This window comes from Staurois parvus, unplaced genomic scaffold (assembly GCF_062004578.1).
Source record: "Staurois parvus isolate SC_StPar_1 unplaced genomic scaffold, SC_StPar_1.0 ptg000757l, whole genome shotgun sequence".
Lineage (NCBI taxonomy): Eukaryota > Metazoa > Chordata > Amphibia > Anura > Ranidae > Staurois > Staurois parvus.
In genome coordinates, this window is record NW_028318553.1 from 1,177,404 (window position 1) to 1,197,500 (window position 20,097).

General features: G+C 43.6%; 1 protein-coding gene and 1 long non-coding RNA gene across 3 annotated transcripts in view; one reads left to right on the forward strand and one right to left on the reverse strand.

Moving 5' to 3' along the window:
* Positions 1-19,449, reverse strand: part of LOC149444983 (uncharacterized) — a 39,205-nt gene extending 19,756 nt beyond the window's left edge. For both annotated transcript variants that reach the window (XR_016306498.1, XR_016306499.1), the window contains exon 1: positions 19,277-19,449. This is a non-coding gene — a long non-coding RNA (uncharacterized LOC149444983). The remainder of the gene's footprint in view (positions 1-19,276) is intronic.
* The window catches only part of LHFPL4 (LHFPL tetraspan subfamily member 4), a 162,115-nt gene continuing 160,242 nt past the window's right edge, over positions 18,225-20,097 (forward strand). Inside the window, exon 1 of the mRNA XM_089654344.1 lies at positions 18,225-19,455. Within this exon, the coding sequence (XP_089510470.1) occupies positions 19,050-19,455 (406 nt within the window). The 5' untranslated portion in view covers positions 18,225-19,049. The remainder of the gene's footprint in view (positions 19,456-20,097) is intronic.

Genomic DNA, 20,097 nt, shown 5'->3' on the forward strand with positions numbered 1-20,097 from the left:
CTGGCAAAACAAAGCCAAAAAATTAAGTCAGCTCCTGCATAACCCCACCTTCAACCATTATTCCTCATGTCTTATGGAAGCAGATCACATTCAGGGTCAGACTGACAACTCCTGGGGCCCCTGGGCAGTAGGGGATCATGGGGCCCCTGTGTCCTTGCCCAAACTCAAAAAAGCCAATGAAAAACATACCAGGGGCATCTCATGGGGCCCCCTACTGACCCTGGGCCCTCGGGCAGTGCCCAAGTTTCCAAATAGTCAGTCCGCCCCTGATCAAATTATGATCTTTTGACCTATCCGTTGTTCATTGTTGTAAGATTCTCTCAGTTTATCAAATAAACTTCACAAGATCTATAAGATGTCATCTGGATTGAGTCACTGCCTGTGTTATTCAACTAAGATTGGAGTTATCGCTATCTCATCACAACTGTAAGTTACAGAGATCACACTTTCAATGCTTAGACTGGAGATACAGAACAACTCCCAAAGACGTGCATTGAGATAATCGCTGAACACTATGCTATGCAACTACTTTCATCAAATTACAATTTTTCTATGGGAGAGATAAACTGTACATCTTTTTTGGATTACAATGTATTTTGAAGTACCAGCCCACATAGACATGAATTTATGAACATCTTTGTTGATATTTCTATATGTAGCACCCTCCTAGAGTAGTTTAGGCTGTTAAGTAAATTTAGTTGGCTCCTCTGTAATCAGTGTAGCAGGGGTTGATTGTTCAGGTCTGCTCAGTGTATCACAGGCTGCTACTCTGATTGCTTCCCCCTGCATTCTAGCGGATTCTAGAATTATAGTGGGAGTTTAAACAAAGTAAGCAGTCGTAATAATTATGGAACTCCAGCCAATCCCTAGAGACAGGTGCCTAGAAGGTGGTTGGAGAGCACATAAATGAACTGAGGCCTGAGACAGGAGCAGCAGAGTTCCTGGGTCCAGTCCTGCTGGAGGAGACCCCTGTGCATGGGGTTCTCCCCCAGGGGCAGGAGTGCTAGAGAAAGACTTTTAAGAAGACATTGAGATCCCAGCTATGCTTAACTGGGAGGCCTACTCGTAAGCTTATTCCTGGAATCTGTTTTGAGTCTAGAGAAGCTCACTGAAGAGTACCAAGAGGAAGTTGGGGGAAAATATCCAGCACTAAGAAGAGCCTGGTGGATAGTGGAAGGAGGCAACCGATGACCCTGTGGCCCAAGTGCTCTACAGTTAATGCTAGAGGTATCCCATGTTTCCTTCACCCCATCCAAATTCAGCGTTCCAGTAAAACCCTATAAAGACACCCCTTAACTGTTTATTCAAACCAGTGGAAGAATTAAGCAAATGCTATGTGTGTTCTAACTGGAGAAAAGAACTCACGTTACCAGCAGCTCTTTAGGGGGTGCACTACATATACAGTATCTAATATCATAGGATTTTTGTACTTGCTGAAAAATCTTTTATTGAAGTCCATTGAGGGATACAGGGGTGTCACACAGTCTATGTCAAGTGGACTATGTTACTGCCTTTAGGAGGTTTGGATGATGGCAAAACAAAGGCAATAAATTAAGCCAGCTCCTGCATAACCCCACCTTCAACCACTATTCCTCAGTTTTGTGAGTAAGCAATACTTAAGGCCAATAACATAGAGAAGCAGAACCTAACTCCCTCAAGGGATTCCAAATAAAGTTTTTACGGTAAGCACAGAAATCATATTTTCTATATGGTCATTGAGGGACACAGAGTGTAAATTAATGAATGACAAGTGGGACGTCCAAATGTAGTCTAACTGAGGGGTGGACAAAGCCTCTAGGGAAACCAACAAATATGGAATTAAACTTTCATCGACCCCGAAGGGAAGACTCATGAATACAAATTACCAAGTGAAGAAAGACAATGTCAAAGGGAGACGAGTATGATCAACCTTGTATTCTAGATCACGATTCAAATATTCCAAGAAAACAAAGAGCCTCTACCAATAAATTGTAGAACAAACAATCATCCACCATTAGGGAAATGAAGGTTGAAATAACCTAACAGGAGAGTAACTTGGACAACCAGTTTAGTTGGTCAACCAAAGGTGCGTAGGCCTAAACTTAGAATACCAAACCCTTGATTGAAGAGAACGAAAAAAAATGATTTAAGTTTTTCCACAGCAGAACTGAATAAAAAACATGCAACCTAATAGAACACTAGCAAAAAAATAGGCATGACGGTTGGAGGCAGGGTTATGCAGGGCATGGTTTAATGGGTTATATTGCCAGTTTCCAAAACACCATAAGACAGCAGCACAACCCACTTATAGACTATCTAACACTCTGTGTCCCTCAAAGCATGATTATGAATCCTATTTTTCAATTGGTGACAAGACGTCATGCTGAAGACGTGGATTAGGATGACTGCTGGATGCTATATGCTATGCAACTACGTTCATCTGATTATGATTTGCCTATGGGAGAGATAAACTACATCTTTTCGGATTTACCAAATTTTGAGGTACCAGTCTACATGGGCACACATTTATATTATATCTTTTATTGAAATTTATAAACACAGAAAGTACGCAGTAGAATAAAGTCAATAGGAGGACCATGCAGGGGAACAACATCCATGTGATAAGTCTTAAGCTGGCCATACACTAGTAGAATTTGGAATGAAGGTTCTGCCTTCTCATCATTCACTGACTACAATTGTCATTCGAAATTTGCTTTTATCATTCAATTTTGCAGAGAATGGACCTTATTGAACAAAAACTGCACTCACTGTTAGGAATGTGTTCATTCGAGAAAATTATTTTATCCCGCTCCTTTGAATTTTCTGGTTAATCTTATATTTAATTTTTTTTTTTCTTCTACAAAAGGTGAAATATTCCTTTACTCCTCATGCACACAGGACGTTTTTACAGCGGCTTTTTTTGGCTTTTGATGTTTTTTTCTACAGCCAGTAACCCCCCCAGCATGTTATCCTATGTGTCCATGCACACACAGACTGTAAATCAACGTTTTTTGGCTGGGGTGTTTTTGGGCTGGAAAATAAACCCAGGAGTAGTGAGTTTCTAGAAGAGTTTTGTATCTGTAAAAATGCTCTAACGCTGAAAAATGAGGCAAAGTGCTGCAAACCGGCGTTTTTGGATGTTCTTTTGACCCAAAAAATTATTTAATTCGGAAAAAAAATACAAAAAAATGCTAAAAATCGCAAACGCGGAAAAACGCGGGAAACTGCAGCTAAACTCTAGTGCAAAAACACTAATAATAGCTGAAAAACTCACATTTTTAAAGTGACTTTACACAGCTAACGTTCCCAGCATTATCAAAACGTCCCGTGTACATAAGAACTTAAAGTTCATGGCTTTAAAATGGGATGTCTGGCAAGCTCATGCTGGTGTAATGATCAAGTGTCCACAAACAGTAGCTTAGTGGTAAAGTTCCTGTCTTGTAGCACTAGGATCCCCGGGTTGATACCTGGTCAAGACACTATCTGCATGGAGTTTGAATGCTCTCCCTGTGCTCATGTGGGTTTCCTCCACACTCCAGAGACATGCTGGTAGGTTGACTTAATCCAGCTTAAACTGATTTTATTATGTGCGTGTGAGACAGGGACCAGTGGCGTAGCGTGGAGGAGGGGCAGGCGGTGTGGTCGCCCCAGGCACAACATTTAGAGCGGGGAAGAAATTAGTCCCATGCCATCCCAAGTGTGCTGGGCCTTAAAACACTTCCCCTAGACTGAAGTGTTGCAAGGCCCACATGCCTTGGCCTTTCCCCGGCTGTCAAACATCTCAATGCCTTTAAAGGGTCTCATGGTTGTGTGTTGGTGTGCAACTACAGCTATTAATGTCTGCCCAGGACAGACAAACAGGGAGACAGCTGAAGGAGTGGGGGGGAAGGTGTTTGTTGTAGTAGTCAGGTAGGTCAGTGTAGTGGTCAGGAAGGTCAGTGTAGTGGTCAGGAAAGTCAGTGTAGGAATCAGGTAGGCCAGTGTAGTGGTCAGTGTAGGGGTCAGGAAGATCAGTGTAGGAATCAGGTAGGTCAGTGTAGTGGTCAGGTAGGTCAGTGTAGGGGTCAGGAAGGTCAGTGTAGTGGTCAGGAAGATCAGTGTAGGAATCAGGTAGGTCAGTGTAGTGGTCAGGCAGGTCAGTGTAGTGGTCAGGAAGGTCAGTGTAGTAGTCAGGTAGGTCAGTGTAGGAGTCAGGAAGGTCAGTGTAGAAATGAGGTAGGTCAGTGTAGTAGTCAGGTCAATTTAGTAGTCAGGTATGTCAGTGTAGGAGTCAGGAAGGTCAGTGTAGTGGTCGGGTAGGTCAGTGTAGGAATCAGGTAGGTCAGTGTAGTGGTCAGGTATGTCAGTGTAGGGGTCAGGAAGGTCAGTGTAGTGGTCAGGAAGGTCAGTGTAGGAATCAGGTAGGTCAGTGTAGTGGTCAGGAAGGTCAGTGTAGTGGTCAGGAAGGTCAGTGTAGTAGTCAGGTAGGTCAGTGTAGGAGTCAGGAAGGTCAGTGTAGGGGTCAGGAAGGTCAGTGTAGTGGTCAGGAAGGTCAGTGTAGGAATCAGGTAGGTCAGTGTAGTAGTCAGGTAGGTCAGTGTAGAAATTAGGTAGGTCAGTGTAGTAGTCAGGTCAATTTAGTAGTCAGGTATGTCAGTGTAGGAGTCAGGAAGGTCAGTGTAGTGGTCGGGTAGGTCAGTGTAGGAATCGGGTAGGTCAGTGTAGTAGTCAGGTAGGTCACTGTAGGAGTCAAGAAGGTCAGTGTAGTGGTCAGGTAGGTCAGTGTAGTAGTCAGGAAGGTCAGTATAGTGGTCAGGTAGGTCAGTGTAGGAATCAGGTAGGTCAGTGTAGTAATCAGGAAGGTCAGTGTAGGAGTCAGGAAGGTCAGTGTAGTAGTCAGGTAGGTCAGTGTAGGGGTTAGGAAGATCAGTGCAGTGGTCAGGTAGGTCAGTGTAGGAATCAGGTAGGTCAGTGTAGTAGTCAAGTAGGTCACTGTAGGAATCAGGTAGGTCAGTGTAGTAGTCAAGTAGGTCACTGTAGGAATCAGGCAGTCATAATTGAAGCATAGAAAACTGTGCTTATTTGGGGGCCCTGTCAGGTTGGCTGTATGGGGCCCTGTGGTTTCTAACAGCAGCCATGATCCCAGGTGACCCAACTCCAGTTGCAGAGTAGGGGATTATCCAGGAGGCAGCACAGAGTGGAGTTCCACGGTACTGGAGATGCTGCCAGAGCTACTACAGGGGGCGCTGGAGCCCTGGAGCAGCAGAGGTTGGGCTGGGAGGAGTAGAAGACCTGGTCCAGCACCTGTTTGCTCTTCCAGATCCCAATCCAGGAGATGATGCCCGGAACTACCACCTCCTCCATGCTGGGCCCCTCTGCCAGCTCTTTTCTCTGCTGGGAGGTGAAGGGCGGGGTATACCTGCACTGTAGTTCTCTGGCTTCCCAACTTTGGACTGGCCCAGCTGGAGACGAGAGGGAGGTCACGGTGTTATGTAGTTCTACCTGGCCTTAGTTCTACAGGGTAGAGCACTGTGGCTCCGGGGCGGCACTGTGGCCAGAGGCAGCTTACAAAAGGGAGGCAGAAAGAAGGTACATGGGGGGACCGGGGAGAGGAGGAGGGAGTGGGAGCAGCCAGAGGGAGGATGGGGAGACACCAGCGGCCGTGGCTGTGCCCTAGGCGGCAGTGCGCTATCGTGCCTACCTGAGCCCCATCTTGATCCAACAATGTGCATGAGAGCCTTGGCTGTTCGTGGTCTCTCCCTTCTCATTGGCTGAGACAGTACCTGGCCATTGGCTCCCGCTACTGTCAATCACAGCCAGTGCGTTAATGAAGAGAGAGAGCAGGGAGTGGGACTGAGCCATGTCTGTGAGTGAATGTGCTCGGGAGTGAGCCTGCTCGGGTGCCCACATAGCAAGCTGCTTGCTGTGGGGACACTTGGCAGGAGAGAAGGGCCAGGAGTGCCTGCGAGGAAACTCAAGAAAAGGAAGATAGGGGCTGCTCTGTGCAAAACCACTGCACAGAGCGGGTAAGTATGATGTGTGTCTTTAGAAAAAAAAATCTGCCATTACAATAATTTTAATATCACTTTCACAAACTCCTCCCCATCTGTAACAACAGCATAGTGCCACCTGCAGGATGTAGGAACACCTGCCTCCGCCTACATATGTGCAGTATGTAAAACAAGGGGGCACTCTTTATGTCGGGAGGAAAATAAATCTAATCTCCAAACACGGAAAGGTTTCTTCACAGTGAGAGCTGTGAAGATGTGGAATAGACTCCCTCAAGAGTTGGTTGTGGCCAGCTCAGTGGATTGCTTTAAAAAAAGTCCTGGATTCTCTCTTAGATACACAGAATATAACTGGATATAACATTTATAGGTAAAGTTGATCCAGGGAATATCCGATTGCCTCTCGGGAGATCAGGAAGGAATTGTTTTCCCTGCAGGAGCAAAATGGATCGTGCTTTGCTGTTTTTTTTGCCTTCATCTGGATCAACTGCAGCTATAGGATTATACGTTTTTTGTTATGTTTTTTTTATGGTTGCACTGGATAGACTTTTGTCTTTTTTCAGCCAGACTAACTATGTAAAACTTAAATTGGCGGCCCAACGTAAAGAAATAATATGGTGTACTTCATCTGCATAATTGAATGTACAAGAAGTTCAGCTTTCACTATGAAATTATATTGTTGTTTTTAATAGTTTTCTATAAAAGAAATACATCAAAATTGGCAAAGAAAAGTTTGCTGATCAAATTGTGATATCAAATACGTTCTCTCAATCACTTGAACTAAAATAGGGCAAACATTTGGAGAAAAGGCAATGCAAAAAAAATGGGAAGAAGAAATGATTTTAACTTTTTTTTTTAAAAAGGGGCCTTAGAAAACGGAGCTTTACTGGAGGAAGACAGATAAAGGAAAGATTGCAATGCTAGACTGTGACCGTTCGAAGCTTTTTCCATCTTTGACTGGCACTCCTCTTTCTATAAAGACATCACTGTACCAACTCCTGTAACAGAGGAAGTCTGAGGGAGCAATGTATGTAATCTTATTAGAAGAAATTCTGGAACAAAGTTGCTGACACAGTGACAGTGGTAAGGAGAAGGTTCTCTAAAGCAAAGGAGAACAGACACGATTGGCTGATGTCCAGCTATCTGTTCCCTGCAGTCTGCTCTGCGCCGCAGCTTATTCTTTGTGTCAGCTTTGTACCCGAACACAGAATAGAATGACATTATCATTGCTTTGTAGCGGTGGGAAAGTTCCTTTTCCTGGAAAATATGGACCAAGAATGTGTTTCGGGCAAAAATATATACCGGCTCAGAAATACGGAAGAAACTTTTTGAACCAAAATGGGTGTCATTAACGAGTCCTCCGTTAGGCCCAGTTCGCACATTTGCAGGTAGGATGGTGTGTGTGAATTTTTGCACGTAGTGTTTAGGGCAACCTATTCGTTTCAATGGCCCTTTGTGTGAAAATCACACCAATGATGTGCACGCAAGTAAGAATCTTACCCAAGCTCAACCGCTATACATTAGAATGAATGCTGGAGCGGTGCACAAGCTGGGACCTCCAACTCCCCGTATATTGATTCCAAAGCAAAAAAATGCTGGCAACCCGGTATGGCCCTGATCACATGTACCCTCGCAAGAAATAAAAACTCTGTAGCGATACACACCAAACTGAGCATGAGCAGAGTGACTCATAGAGCTCTGTTCTATCAGCAGATGGATTGAGGACAGTAGAAAAAGGGCGCAGATCAGAGAAGACATGATAAAATAGTGTTTGTACACAATGCAGAGGATTAACCCCTTAGGTTCCAAAGTGAGTTTATCCAGCATGCTTTACTGCATCTACAGACTGCTTTTACTGTTGTGGGTTTAGTAACACTTTAAGAACGTGTTTTTTGTTTATTTGGATTTATGAATCATTATTATGGACAAATTATACTATAATTTATCCCAGCCACAGCACCACCTGCCTGGAGTTTGCATGTTCTCCCTGTGCCTGCGTGGGTTTCCTCCGGGTACTCTGGTTTCCTCCCACACTCCAAAGACATGCTGGTGTGTGTGCATTTTTGCACATAGTGTTTAGGGCAACCTATTCGTTTCAATGGCCCTACGTGTGAAAATCACACCAATGATGTGCACGCAAATAAGAATCTTACCCAAGCTCAACCGCTATACATTAGAATGCATGCTGGAGCAGTGCACAAGCTGGGACCTCCAACTCCCCATATAATGATTCCAAAACAAAAAAATGCTGGCAACCCGGTATGGCCCTGATCACATGCACCTTCTCAAGAAAAAAAAACTCTCTAGCGATACACACCAAACTGAGCATGAGCAGAGTGACTCAGAGCTCTGTTCTATCACCAGATGGATTGAGGACAGTAGAAAAAGGGCGCAGATCAGAGAATACATGATAAAATAGTGTTTGTACACAATGCAGAGTATTAACCCCTTAGGTTCCAAAGTGAGTTTATCCAGCATGCTTTACTGCATCTACAGACTGCTTTTACTGTTGTGGGTTTAGTAACACTTTAAGAACGTGTTTTTTGTTTATTTGGATTTATGAATCATTATTATGGACAGATTATACTATAATTTATCCCAGCCACAGCACCACCTGCCTGGAGTTTGCATGTTCTCCCTGTGCCTGCGTGGGTTTCCTCCGGGTACTCTGGTTTCCTCCCACACTCCAAAGACATTCTGGTCGGTTAACTGGCTCCTGTCTAAATTGTCACTAGTATGTGTATGTATGAATGTAAGTTAGGGACCTTAGATTGTACACCCCTTGAGGGTTAGGGACTGATGTGAATGTACAATATATATGTAAAGTGCTGCGTAAATATAACTACCTGAAATAAATAAATATTTTTTTTTTATTACACTATAATTTTTGAGCATAATATTTTTGAAAGTGGTTATATTTTTTAGATACGTTGTTTCACAGTGGTATTTATAGCATTTTCTTGTTTCAGGTAATTTAACACTTAATAAGTAAAGCATAGTCACACCAGGGGTGGACTGACCATTTGGTACCTTTTTCATAGGCTTTTTTGAGTTTGGGCAAGGACACAGGGGCCCCATGATCCCCTATTGCCCGGAGGCCCCATGAGTTGTCAGTCCGCCCCTGGGTCACACACATCGTTTTGCTCTGTACTGCTATAGCTGCGTGTCTCTGAGCCGGACCCCTAACCCTGGCAAGGAACCTCCACTAACATAGTTTTTGTTTTGATGCACCTGAATGTATTCAGCTTATTTAAACTGAAGGTTCGGTTGGGTTTTCATGAGTCCATTTACAATGTGCATTATTCAGTGACCCAGAGCAACCAATCAGGAATTGTCTTTCATTATTGTAAACGTAGCAAAGCTGCTGAAAGCTGAGATCGGACAGATCCTTCCTCAGTCAGTTTATTTAAGAAAAACGATGTGCAAGCCAACAGCCATGACGACCCTGTAGGCTCTAGGGCATTGATCTTGGAGTCTATAAATCTTTATTCTCCAGGCTACTGTCATTGCAGACATTGAGCAATCCACACCAGTTTTACGGATTCACAATTTCTAGTCTGAATAACAGAAGGATGTAAAATTGCGAATATTAGGTTTATAGCAGTTTTATTTTTTAGGATTGTTTTTGGATTGTAGTGCATGTCCTATATGCCATATTGCTCTTTTACAGGAGTCTGAAGGGGTTTTCATGCATGGCCTAGCTGCTTTGTGTTGCTCCCATGAGTTGCGTTCCATAAGGGGACTAGAATGGATGGAGCCCGGAGTACTATAGAAAGCTGTACAACATTAGTCCCCAAGGTTCTTTGAAAGATACTGAAGAGGTTAACATCGAAAAAAGGAAGATTTATCTAAAAAATGCGGGTCTACCGAAATTAAGCGAAGCACAATTGAACTCCTTGGATGCGGAATTTGCTCAGGAAGAAATAAAAGCAGCATTAAAGAGTACAGGGGCCGGGAAAAATATAGTGAAATATTGTTACCTAAGCTGAAGAAATATATGGGTGGGATGGAGGTGAGGAGAGAATCTTTACAGGCCCACGTAGTACTTATTCAAAAGGAGGGAAAAGATGCTTCTCAGTGCTCTAGCTACAGACCAATTTTATTACTGAACACTGACACTCAGCTATACGCAAAGGTACTGGCAAATAGGTTGAAAGATTTACAGTGGGGATCGAACGTTTGGGCACCCAAGCTAAAAATTTGTATTAATGTGCATAAAGAAGCCAAGGAAAGATGGAAAAATCTCCAAAAGGCATCAAATTACAGATTAGACATTCTTATAATATGTCAACAAAAGTTAGATTTTGTTTCCATCATTTACACTTTCAAAATAACTGAAAACAAAAAAATGGCGTCTGCAAAAGTTTGGGCACCCTGCAGAATTTATAGCATGCACTGCCCCCTTTGCAAAGCTGAGACCTGCCAGTGTCATGGATTGTTCTCAATCATCGTCTGGGAAGACCAGGTTATGTCAATTTCAAAGGTTTTAAATGCCCAGACTCATCTGACCTTGCCCCAACAATCAGCACCATGGGTTCTTCTAAGCAGTTGTCTAGAAAACTGAAAATAGTTGACGCTCACAAAGCAGGAGAAGGCTATAAGAAGATAGCAAAGCGTTTTCAGATGTCAATATCCTCTGTTCGGAATGTAATTAAGAAATGGCAGTCATCAGGAACAGTGGAAGTTAAAGCAAGATCTGGAAGACCAAGAAAAATATCAGAAAGAACAGCTCGCAGGATTGTGAGAAAAACAATTCAAAACCCACGTTTGACTGCACAATCCCTCCAGAAAGATCTGGCAGACACTGGAGTTGTGGTACACTATTCCACTATAAAGAGATACTTGTACAAATATGGTCTTCATGGAAGAGTCATCAGAAGAAAACCTCTTCTACGTCCTCACCACAAAAATCATCGTTTGAACTTTGCAAATGAACATATAGACAAGCCTGATGCATTTTGGAAACAAGTTCTGTGGACCGATGAGGTTAAAATTGAACTTTTTGGCCGGAATGAGCAAAGGTACGTTTGGAGAAGAAGGGGCACAGAATTTAATGAAAAGAACCTCTGTCCAACTGTTAAGCATGGGGTTGGATCAATCATGCTTTGGGGTTGTGTTGCAGCCAGTGGCACAGGGAACATCTCACGAGTAGAAGGAAAAATGGATTCAATAAAATTTCAGCAAATTTTGGATGGTAACTTGATGCCATCTGTGAAAAAGCTGAAGTTAAAGAGAGGATGGCTTCTACAAATGGATAATGATCCTAAACACACCTCGAAATCCACGGGGGATTACATCAAGAGGCGTAAACCCAAAGTTTTGCCATGGCCTTCACAATCTCCTGACCTCAACATAATTGAAAATCTATGGATAGACCTTAAAAGAGCAGTGCGTGACAGACAGCCCAGAAATCTCAAAGAACTGGAAGACTTTTGTAAGGAAGAATGGGCAAAGATACCTCAAACAAGAATTGAAAGACTCTTGGCTGGCTACAAAAAGCGTTTACAAGCTGTGATACTTGCCAAAGGGGGCAGTACAAGATATTAACTCTGCAGGGTGCCCAAACTTTTGCAGATGCCATTTTTTTGTTTTCTGTTATTTTGAAAGTGTAAATGATGGAAATAAAATCTAACTTTTGTTGACATATTATAAGAATGTCTAATCTGTAATTTGATGCCTTTTGGAGATTTTTCAATCTTTGATTGGCTTCTTTATGCACATTAATACAAAACTTTCGATCCCCACTGTAATGCCTGAATGGATACATGGGGACCAGGTGGGCTTTGTTCCAGGGAGAGAGGGTAGAGATAATGGGTTGAGAACTCTGATGCTTATCCAGAAAAGTAGAAAAGGGAAAGATCCGGTGGTAGTGTTATCAATTGATGCCGAGAAGGCATTCGATAGAGTAGACTGGGGCTTTATGATGGATAACTTGGAAGTCCTGGGGATAGGAGAGAGAATGCGAGAGTGGATAGGAAAATGATATAGGGAGCCCACCGCAATTATCACGGTAAATGGGGAGAAATTGGAACCCATTAGAATGTCAAATGGTACAAGGCAGGGCTGCCCATTGTCCCCTTTGTTGTACGTTTTGTCATTGGAACCCCTATTGTCTACGATAAGTAAAAGCGCAGATGTAAAGGGAATTCAGATAGAAACCATAGAACATAAAGTTGCAGCCTTTGCGGATGACTTATTGTTATATGTGGGGAACCCCCGGATAACACTCCCAAATATAATGAAGATTCTGAAGGAATATGGAGAACTATCGAACTTAAAAAAAAAAAAAAAAAAAAGAATGGATGGAGCCCAGCACTGATAAAACAGTTTTCCAAAAAGGGATCCTTTTGTGCAATGATTCTAGAGCTATTGACAAACCAGAAATGGATACCCAGAGGTAAGACTGACGAAAATCTGTATGTTGTCCTAAATGTGCTAGACCAGCCTTTCTCAACCTTTTTAACACAGAGGAACCCTTTAATTAATTTTCTGGTCTCAGTACCCCCTGCTAATAGTTACTATATCTACATCTTGGGGTACCTTGGCATTATGGTCATTGGGAAGAATGCTCCTTAAATTGAAGGTCATTGGGAAGAATGTCCCTTAGGGCTCGTTCACACTTGACTTTATTTCTAACTCTTGCCAAGCGCCCCTACAGTGTTTGACAGGCTTTAGACAGGCGTCTGTGAAGTGTTTTTAACGCTCCTCAAACACACCCAAAACGCCCTATGCGTGGTTTTGAGGCAGTTGATAGGCATTTGCACCACAAACTCCTATAATGAAGTTAAATGGTATTAACGCTCCGCAAACGCCTCGCAACCGTGTCGCAACCGCACCGCAAATGCCTGCCAGGCGTTTGCTGAGCGGCACCTTAGACTTGAATGGGAGACTTCAACTCCTCCTGACTCGACCCGAGGCGACAGTTTTGCCATGACCCTAACGCTTTCCGTGTGAACAGCATTGCGTGCAGCGAACGCTTCCCAAACGCCTGTCTGATGCTTGCTGACAAAGCTAGTGTGAATGTAGCCTTACTTTGGTGGTCATTAGGAAGAATGCTTCTTTCATTGGAGGTCAGTGAGAAGAATGTCCCTTACATTGTGGTCAGTGAGAAGAATGCTCCTTACATTGGTGGTTATTTGGAAGAATGCTCCTTACATTAGTGAGGTGGAAGAAGAATGCTCCTTACATTGGAGATCAGTGGGAAGAATGTCCCTTGCATTGTGGTCAGTGAGAAGAATGTCCCTTACATTGTGGTCAGTGAGAAGAATGTCCCTTACATTGTGGTCAGTGAGAAGAATGCTCCTTACATTGGTGGTTATTTGGAAGAACGCTCCTTACATTAGTGATGTGGAAGAAGAATGCTCCTTACATTGGAGATCAGTGGGAAGAATGTCCCTTACATTGTGGTCATTGGGAAGAATGCCCCTTACATTGGGGGTCAGTGGGAAGAATGCTCCCTACATTAGTGATGAGGGAGAAGAGTGTCCCTTACATTGGTGGTCTTTGGGAAGAATGCTACTTACATTGGTAGTCAGTGAAAAGAATGTCCCTTACATTGGTGGTCTTTGGGAAGAATGCTACTTACATTGCTAGTCAGTGAGAAGAATGTCCCTTACATTGGTGGTCAATGAGAAGAATACACCTAACATTGGTGGCTATTGGGAAGAATGCTCCTTACATTAGTGATGAGGGAGAAGAATGCTCCTTACATTGGTGGTCAGTGGGAAGAATGCTCCTTACATTGGTGGTCAACTGCTCAAGGAACCCCTAGCAACCTCTGGAGGAACCTGGGATCTGTCAGAGTGTGGATCCATCATCCTCCACTCACTGCAACTGTCACCCTGCCACTGCCAGCAACAGATGCAGTCCGTCCATGGCACTGATTTTGTCTATTGGTGCTTTAGCAGTTTCCATTCGCTGATTTAATATTTTTTACCCTTTTTAAAAAATGTTTATTTATTTATCTTTTTTTTGGGGGGGGGAGGCGCAAATAGCTGGTCTTGCCTAGGGCACAAAATAGTCTAGCACCGGCCCTGCAATTTTATATGAAAGACCACACCAGGGTCATTTTGACAACAGCATCTAATGATGCATTCAAACACCTGGAGTTGTCCGCACTGAGGTCCCACTGTAATTCTATTTTCCGGTAACTTCTAAGTGATGCAGCACTGCTGTTTCCTTTAGAGGATTCTCCATATGAAGAATTATATGAAAATTTCAGAGGGGTCAGTGACAGAGATTATTAACCTTTTGCTGCCTGAGACAATTTAGCCTTTCTTTTTTTGCATGCGTTTAAAAAAAATCATGTTAGGCCTGAAGATTAGCTAAAAATCCCAAACACGTTATATATTTTCTGAAAGCAAAGACAATGGAGAATAAAATATTGGTAGTTTCAATTTTTTTCTATGAAATACGAAGTTAGCACAACAGTTTTTCAAGTGCAAAATTTCAACAAAAAAACACTAAAATTAATTTAAGACATTTTTTTTAAATATGAAGGAGATGTTGCACCGAGTAAATTGATGCCCAACATGTTAAAAGCTGTGTTCACCTGTGAAGTGACGACAAACTTTGATACTCTGAATTTTCCAAAGGGGGTGCATAAAAAAGCCCCTACAGGTCATCAGTTTAGAGTTATCCATGAATAATGGGCCACTCAGGCACCAATTTGGAATGGTCTATGGCAGGGGTGTCCAAACTTTTTTCAAAGAGGGCCAGATTGGATGAAGTGAACATGGTGGAGGGCCGAACATTTTTCCGAACATTCTTTGAACCATTACAATTAAATGCAAATAAATTATTTTATGCCAAGTTAATTGCAAACGACATACTTTTCATTTCATAACATTAAGATCAACTGACAGCTGAGTTTTCACAATGTATTGAAAATATATTTTAAAAAAACTTACCTGCACTAATGTGAAGGGTGAAAAAGGTAGCTGGAGCTGAAGTCTCTGCTCGGCAGCCGGGAGGGGAAGAGAAACACACTTCACGCTGGAAGCCCGGCCCTGACGTCACCGCCCTCTGTCGCTCCCAGCGTGGCGCAGTCACGCATGCGCACTGCTCTCAAGCAGAAGACTGTCTGCCACAGAAGGGAGGGCCATGCGACAGCCGCATTTACACAGACCAGGGAGAACGCGCCGCAGTCAGACATGCACACTGCCCTCTGCTCTCAAGCAGAAGACTGTCTGCCATAGAAGGGAGGGCCGTGGGAGGGCCACATTACACAGAGCAGGGAGGGCTGTTGGAGGGCCGTAATAAACCGACCCCTGGGCCGTAAATGGCCCGCGGGCCGGACTTTGGACATGCCTGGTCTATGGAGAACAGATGCATATAATGCTGGGCAGCTGGTGAGCCTGATTATATGTTCATACGCACATGGGGGACTCCTATTTACAACTAATGTTTAGAGTATTTGAGGTCTATGTATGTATGTATGTATCTCTATATGAAGTTATGGTGATTTTTTTTGGATAGAGAATCATTAAGTCATAGTATTCACAACGGACATGGATCCTGCGGAAGAGAGTTCTTCACAAAAATGCATTGATCCCAGACGCCTGATATCACACATTGACTACATACTGATGGTTATGATTTTACGAAGTCTGTGATATTTTGTTAGATGAAAAAAATTGATTTGTGTGAATACTTGGTGGCACCTAATGAGTCCCACTTTCCTCTCCTTGCCCTTTTGGGCAAAAGGAAGTTCTTTTTGGTCAAATGAAGTTCTTTTGGTGTTCCTCTGTGACTTACACAAGACTTGCAATTGTTTTTAGGGGTTAGAGTGTTGTATATTTTCTAATTCTATTGCATTTAATAAATTATACTTGAGGGGATTGTGGGGGTCTCATTTTTAGTCGCTCCCAGGCCAGCATGCAAGGAGGTGTGATTCTAGCTTGGGTTAAACTCTATATTATTTCCTTTGAACAGAGCAGCAGGGAAAGAAGAGAGGAGTTAGGAGACACCTCTCTTACTTATTCAGTTCTGGGGGCAAATGTCAGCTTGAGCTATTGAGCTCTATAACAACAGGTAACAAGCAGATAAGGATAGCCTGGAACACGTGAACAAAGGCCTAAAGTTCACACTGCTGGCTGGAAACATTAAAACAGTCTTGAACATAATAAGAAAAGTACAAGTTCAAAAATACCATACAGTCCATTTAAATCCTCAAATATGCGTACATAGCATATTAGACAATCCAACAGGTCTTCGCACTTGCAGGTGGTCAGTGTATATAAATCCAAGCACATCATCTACTGCTGGTATATTGTATAGTAAAGATGGCAAATCTCCTTTAATTCACCATCTTCTAATCAATGATCATGGCAGTTTGGCTTATGGGATTTGCAGGTGGTAAGGATGGGCATCAAACTCCATTCTACCCAAACCAGAGAGATCATAGATGTTAGGATATTAAATCATATATTCTGTTTCCCATAGAATTTAGCAACCACGGTCTGATATATGCCATATTTGCCATATTTCCAAACCTTCAAGTGCACCTTGGAATGTGGAGTCACACAGAGATGTGCTTCAGCCAATATTAAGGCTTTAATGTTTTTCCATTCATATATATGATTTCATATATATGTCTTTAATCACTTAAGGACCACCTGCCCGCAACATACTGTGGACAGACGCCAGCGCAGGCAAAGCTTGTTTCCCCTGGGACAGTTTGTGAGGCTCTGGAGAGGTAGCAGAGACACGTAGCAGTCTATGGCTGGATTATGAGATGAAAGCTCAAACCCTTTTTGGCCTGTTCTTCACTGCTTCATCCTCGATCGCTTGGGTTCCAAAGTATGGGGGCAGCTCTATGTTCCCATCCAGGCATTTCAGACTATCATAGGGAGCCAAGGTTGGCTCTGAGGAAGAGGTTGTGTCCTTGAAACGCGTTAGCCAGTTGGTCATCCAGGGTTCCATCGTATGGACTCAGATGTTGTTTGGATTATACATCTTGTTCAGTTTGACATGCCTGTGTTATTATGTCCAATGTGAGTATGATACCTATTTTTGTTTCTTTAATAAATTATTTTAAACGATAATGCACTAGGTCGGTGTGCCCTTTTTCTGTTTCTCCATTTGTACCTAATGACAGTATCCACTGCTTTGCTGACATTATGCACTCCTATACTGGCTGACACCATTCACTGTCATACTGACACCAACCTCTGCCCTAATGACAGTGTCCATTGCTCTGCTGACATTATGCACTCCTATACTGACTGACACCATTCACTGTCCTACTGACACCAACCTCTGCCCTAATGGCAGTGTCTGTTGCTCTGCTGACACTGTCCAATTCTCTACTGCCTGACACCATTCACTGTCCTACTGACACTAACCTCTGCCCTAATGACAGTGTCTGTTGCTCTGCTGACACTGTCCACTGCTCTACTGCCTGACACCATTCAATGTCCTACTGACACCAACCTCTGCCCTAATGACAGTATCCACTGCTCTGCTGACACTGTCCACTGCTCTGCTGACACTGTCCACTGCTCTACTGCCTGACACCATTCACTGTCCTACTGACACCAACCTCTGCCCTAATAACAGTGTCCAATGCTCTGCTGACACTGTCTACTGCTCTGCTGACACTGCCCACTGCTCTACTGCCTGACACCATTCACTGCCCTACTGACACCAACCTCTGCCCTAATGACAGTGTCCCCTGCTCTGCTGACACTGTCCACTGCTCTACTGCCTGACACAATTCACTGTCCTACTGACACCATCTGTTTTAATACATTTTAAAATGTTAGTTTACATTTATTTATATGAATGTGTGTGTCTCTCTGTGTATGTATATCTTTATAAATAATTAATGTTTTAAAGAGATAACAATAAAATCAATGTGATCCTTTACTAGTTTTTCCCATGAGATCCCATGATCTCTCTTGTACTGTTTGTGACGATATCAGGGACGTTGGAGCCTAATTGGTCAGCTCCATCCACTATTCAGTGTATCTTGAGTTTTTTTTGGTCATTGGTGTGTATTTTGTTATACATATTTAGCGACCGCTTCCTTATCTTTAAGCCTTGATATAAGGTGATCCAGCTCATCAACCTATACCAATAATTGAAATATCAATTTTTGGGGGAACTGACCCTTTAAGAATATGATGGGAAAAAAAAGCAATGGAACATTTGTCAGGCAGTGAAGTGAAAATCTATGCATTTATGCCTAATGAAGATGAACAGGATCAGTGGTCTTTCCTGGCCCCTAGTGGGCACATGCCACATCACATCACCAGTGTGGCAGCCTGGCACACAGCGAGGGAAGGACGAGAGGGGGAAACCCTGCCAGCGCTGCTGAGCCTAGGCTCCATCCACAGTGCATGCTCACCTTCTCCTTGGCTTACATGGACAATAATGGGGGCTGCATGCTGTGTTAACAGAGAGCATCAGTGGAGGATTACTGCTGGATGGGGGGAGAAGAGGGGCCGGATTAATCCCTTTAAATCTACCATCCTTGGTGAATAGGAGGCTATTAGCGGCTGTCTTTTGCAGGGGATGCAGTCACAGGGAAGCAGATGAGATCACATCTGCTGAAGCTCACAAAGAGTGGCAAAGAGTGATTTTTTTTTTTTATATTCTCCCTGCTCCCCCAAGTCTGCATTACAGCGGGAGCGCGCAGATGTTCAGGAGCGCGCATCAGGCACACAGCAAAGATGGAGTCCCAGCAGCTGCAGGGAAGACTAGAGCCGGCCAAGTCTCCGCTGTTTTAAGAGCCCTCCTTCCATTGCAAATGGCCCGGGTCCATGGCATCACCTGCTAGGCTCATTTCCAGCTGGGGGCATCTGATGGCTTGCATCTCCTTTGGCTCAAGAGGCAAATGTTGCTCCCAGGGACTCTGAACGTTGGCATCCTTCTCTCTGCATCCCCAAACTAGCATCGGAATTCCCCCCTTCCTCTGGGATTTGCCCTTATCTACCAAGTGCATGCCCAATACAAGGGTGCATGGACATCCAGGCAGTCAGTGTTCCTAGGGTTTGCAAGCCCGGTGGTGGCATCTAAAGGGGGTTTATTGTCTGATTTGTCTACTACACTGTGCAGGAGGGCATCTGATCGCTAGCCAAGATGCTGCCATCTCAAGAAGCCTCCAAGCTCTACCATGACAATTACATGAGAAACTCAAGAGCCATAGGCGTGCTTTGGGCCATCTTCACTATCTGCTTTGCCATCATCAACGTGGTGGTCTTCATACAACCCTACTGGATAGGGGACAGCGTTAATACACCCAAGCCCGGCTACTTTGGGCTCTTCCACTACTGTGTGGGCAATGGAGGGGGGAACAGGGAATTTACCTGCCGGGGATCCTTCACCGACTTCAGCACCATCCCCTCTGGAGCCTTCAAAGCAGCTGCCTTCTTCGTGCTGCTGTCCATGGTGCTGATCCTGGGCTGCATTACCTGCTTCGCCCTGTTCTTCTTCTGCAACACGGCCACTGTGTACAAGATCTGCGCCTGGATGCAGCTGTGTGCAGGTAAATGGGGGAAGGGCTGGGGATGGGGGGCAAACTATAGGCAATAGGCGACCAGTCATGACATCTGGCTATCAGGAGCAAAGGTCTTCTCTAAAATGCTATCACTTGCTCCCAAAGGTTTCCAAAACACCTACTATTTTTTATTCTATCAGGAAAAACCCTATTATTATATCATGTCTGTTAGGAATGAGCAAAACTGAGTTTTCCTGTCTCCAAAATTTCAGCAAAAATTGAGAGATTTCAGTGACATTTTGCCATGTTGGCGAAAAGCATTGGTGGTTGTAATCGAGAAGGAAAAATGAGGGTGGCTGTGGTGGGTTTTAAGAATAGGCAGAGGGTAACCAGACATTACATCTTTTGACTGCCAGGAGGAAGGGTCTTCTCCAGAATGTAGTCACTAGCTCCCAAAGGTTTCCAAGCACCCATGCTTATTCTGTTAGTCGAAACTTTATTTCTTTATCATGCCTATTAGGAATGAGCGAAATTAAGAGTTTGCATGCCTCAAAAATTTCCATGAAAATCACGAGATTTTAATGTTGCCAAATTGGCAAAAAACATTGGTGGCCATGAAGAAGGCAAAATGAAGGTGGTCTTGGTGGGGTTTAAGTATAGGCAGAGGGTGACCAGACAGAAAAAAATCTC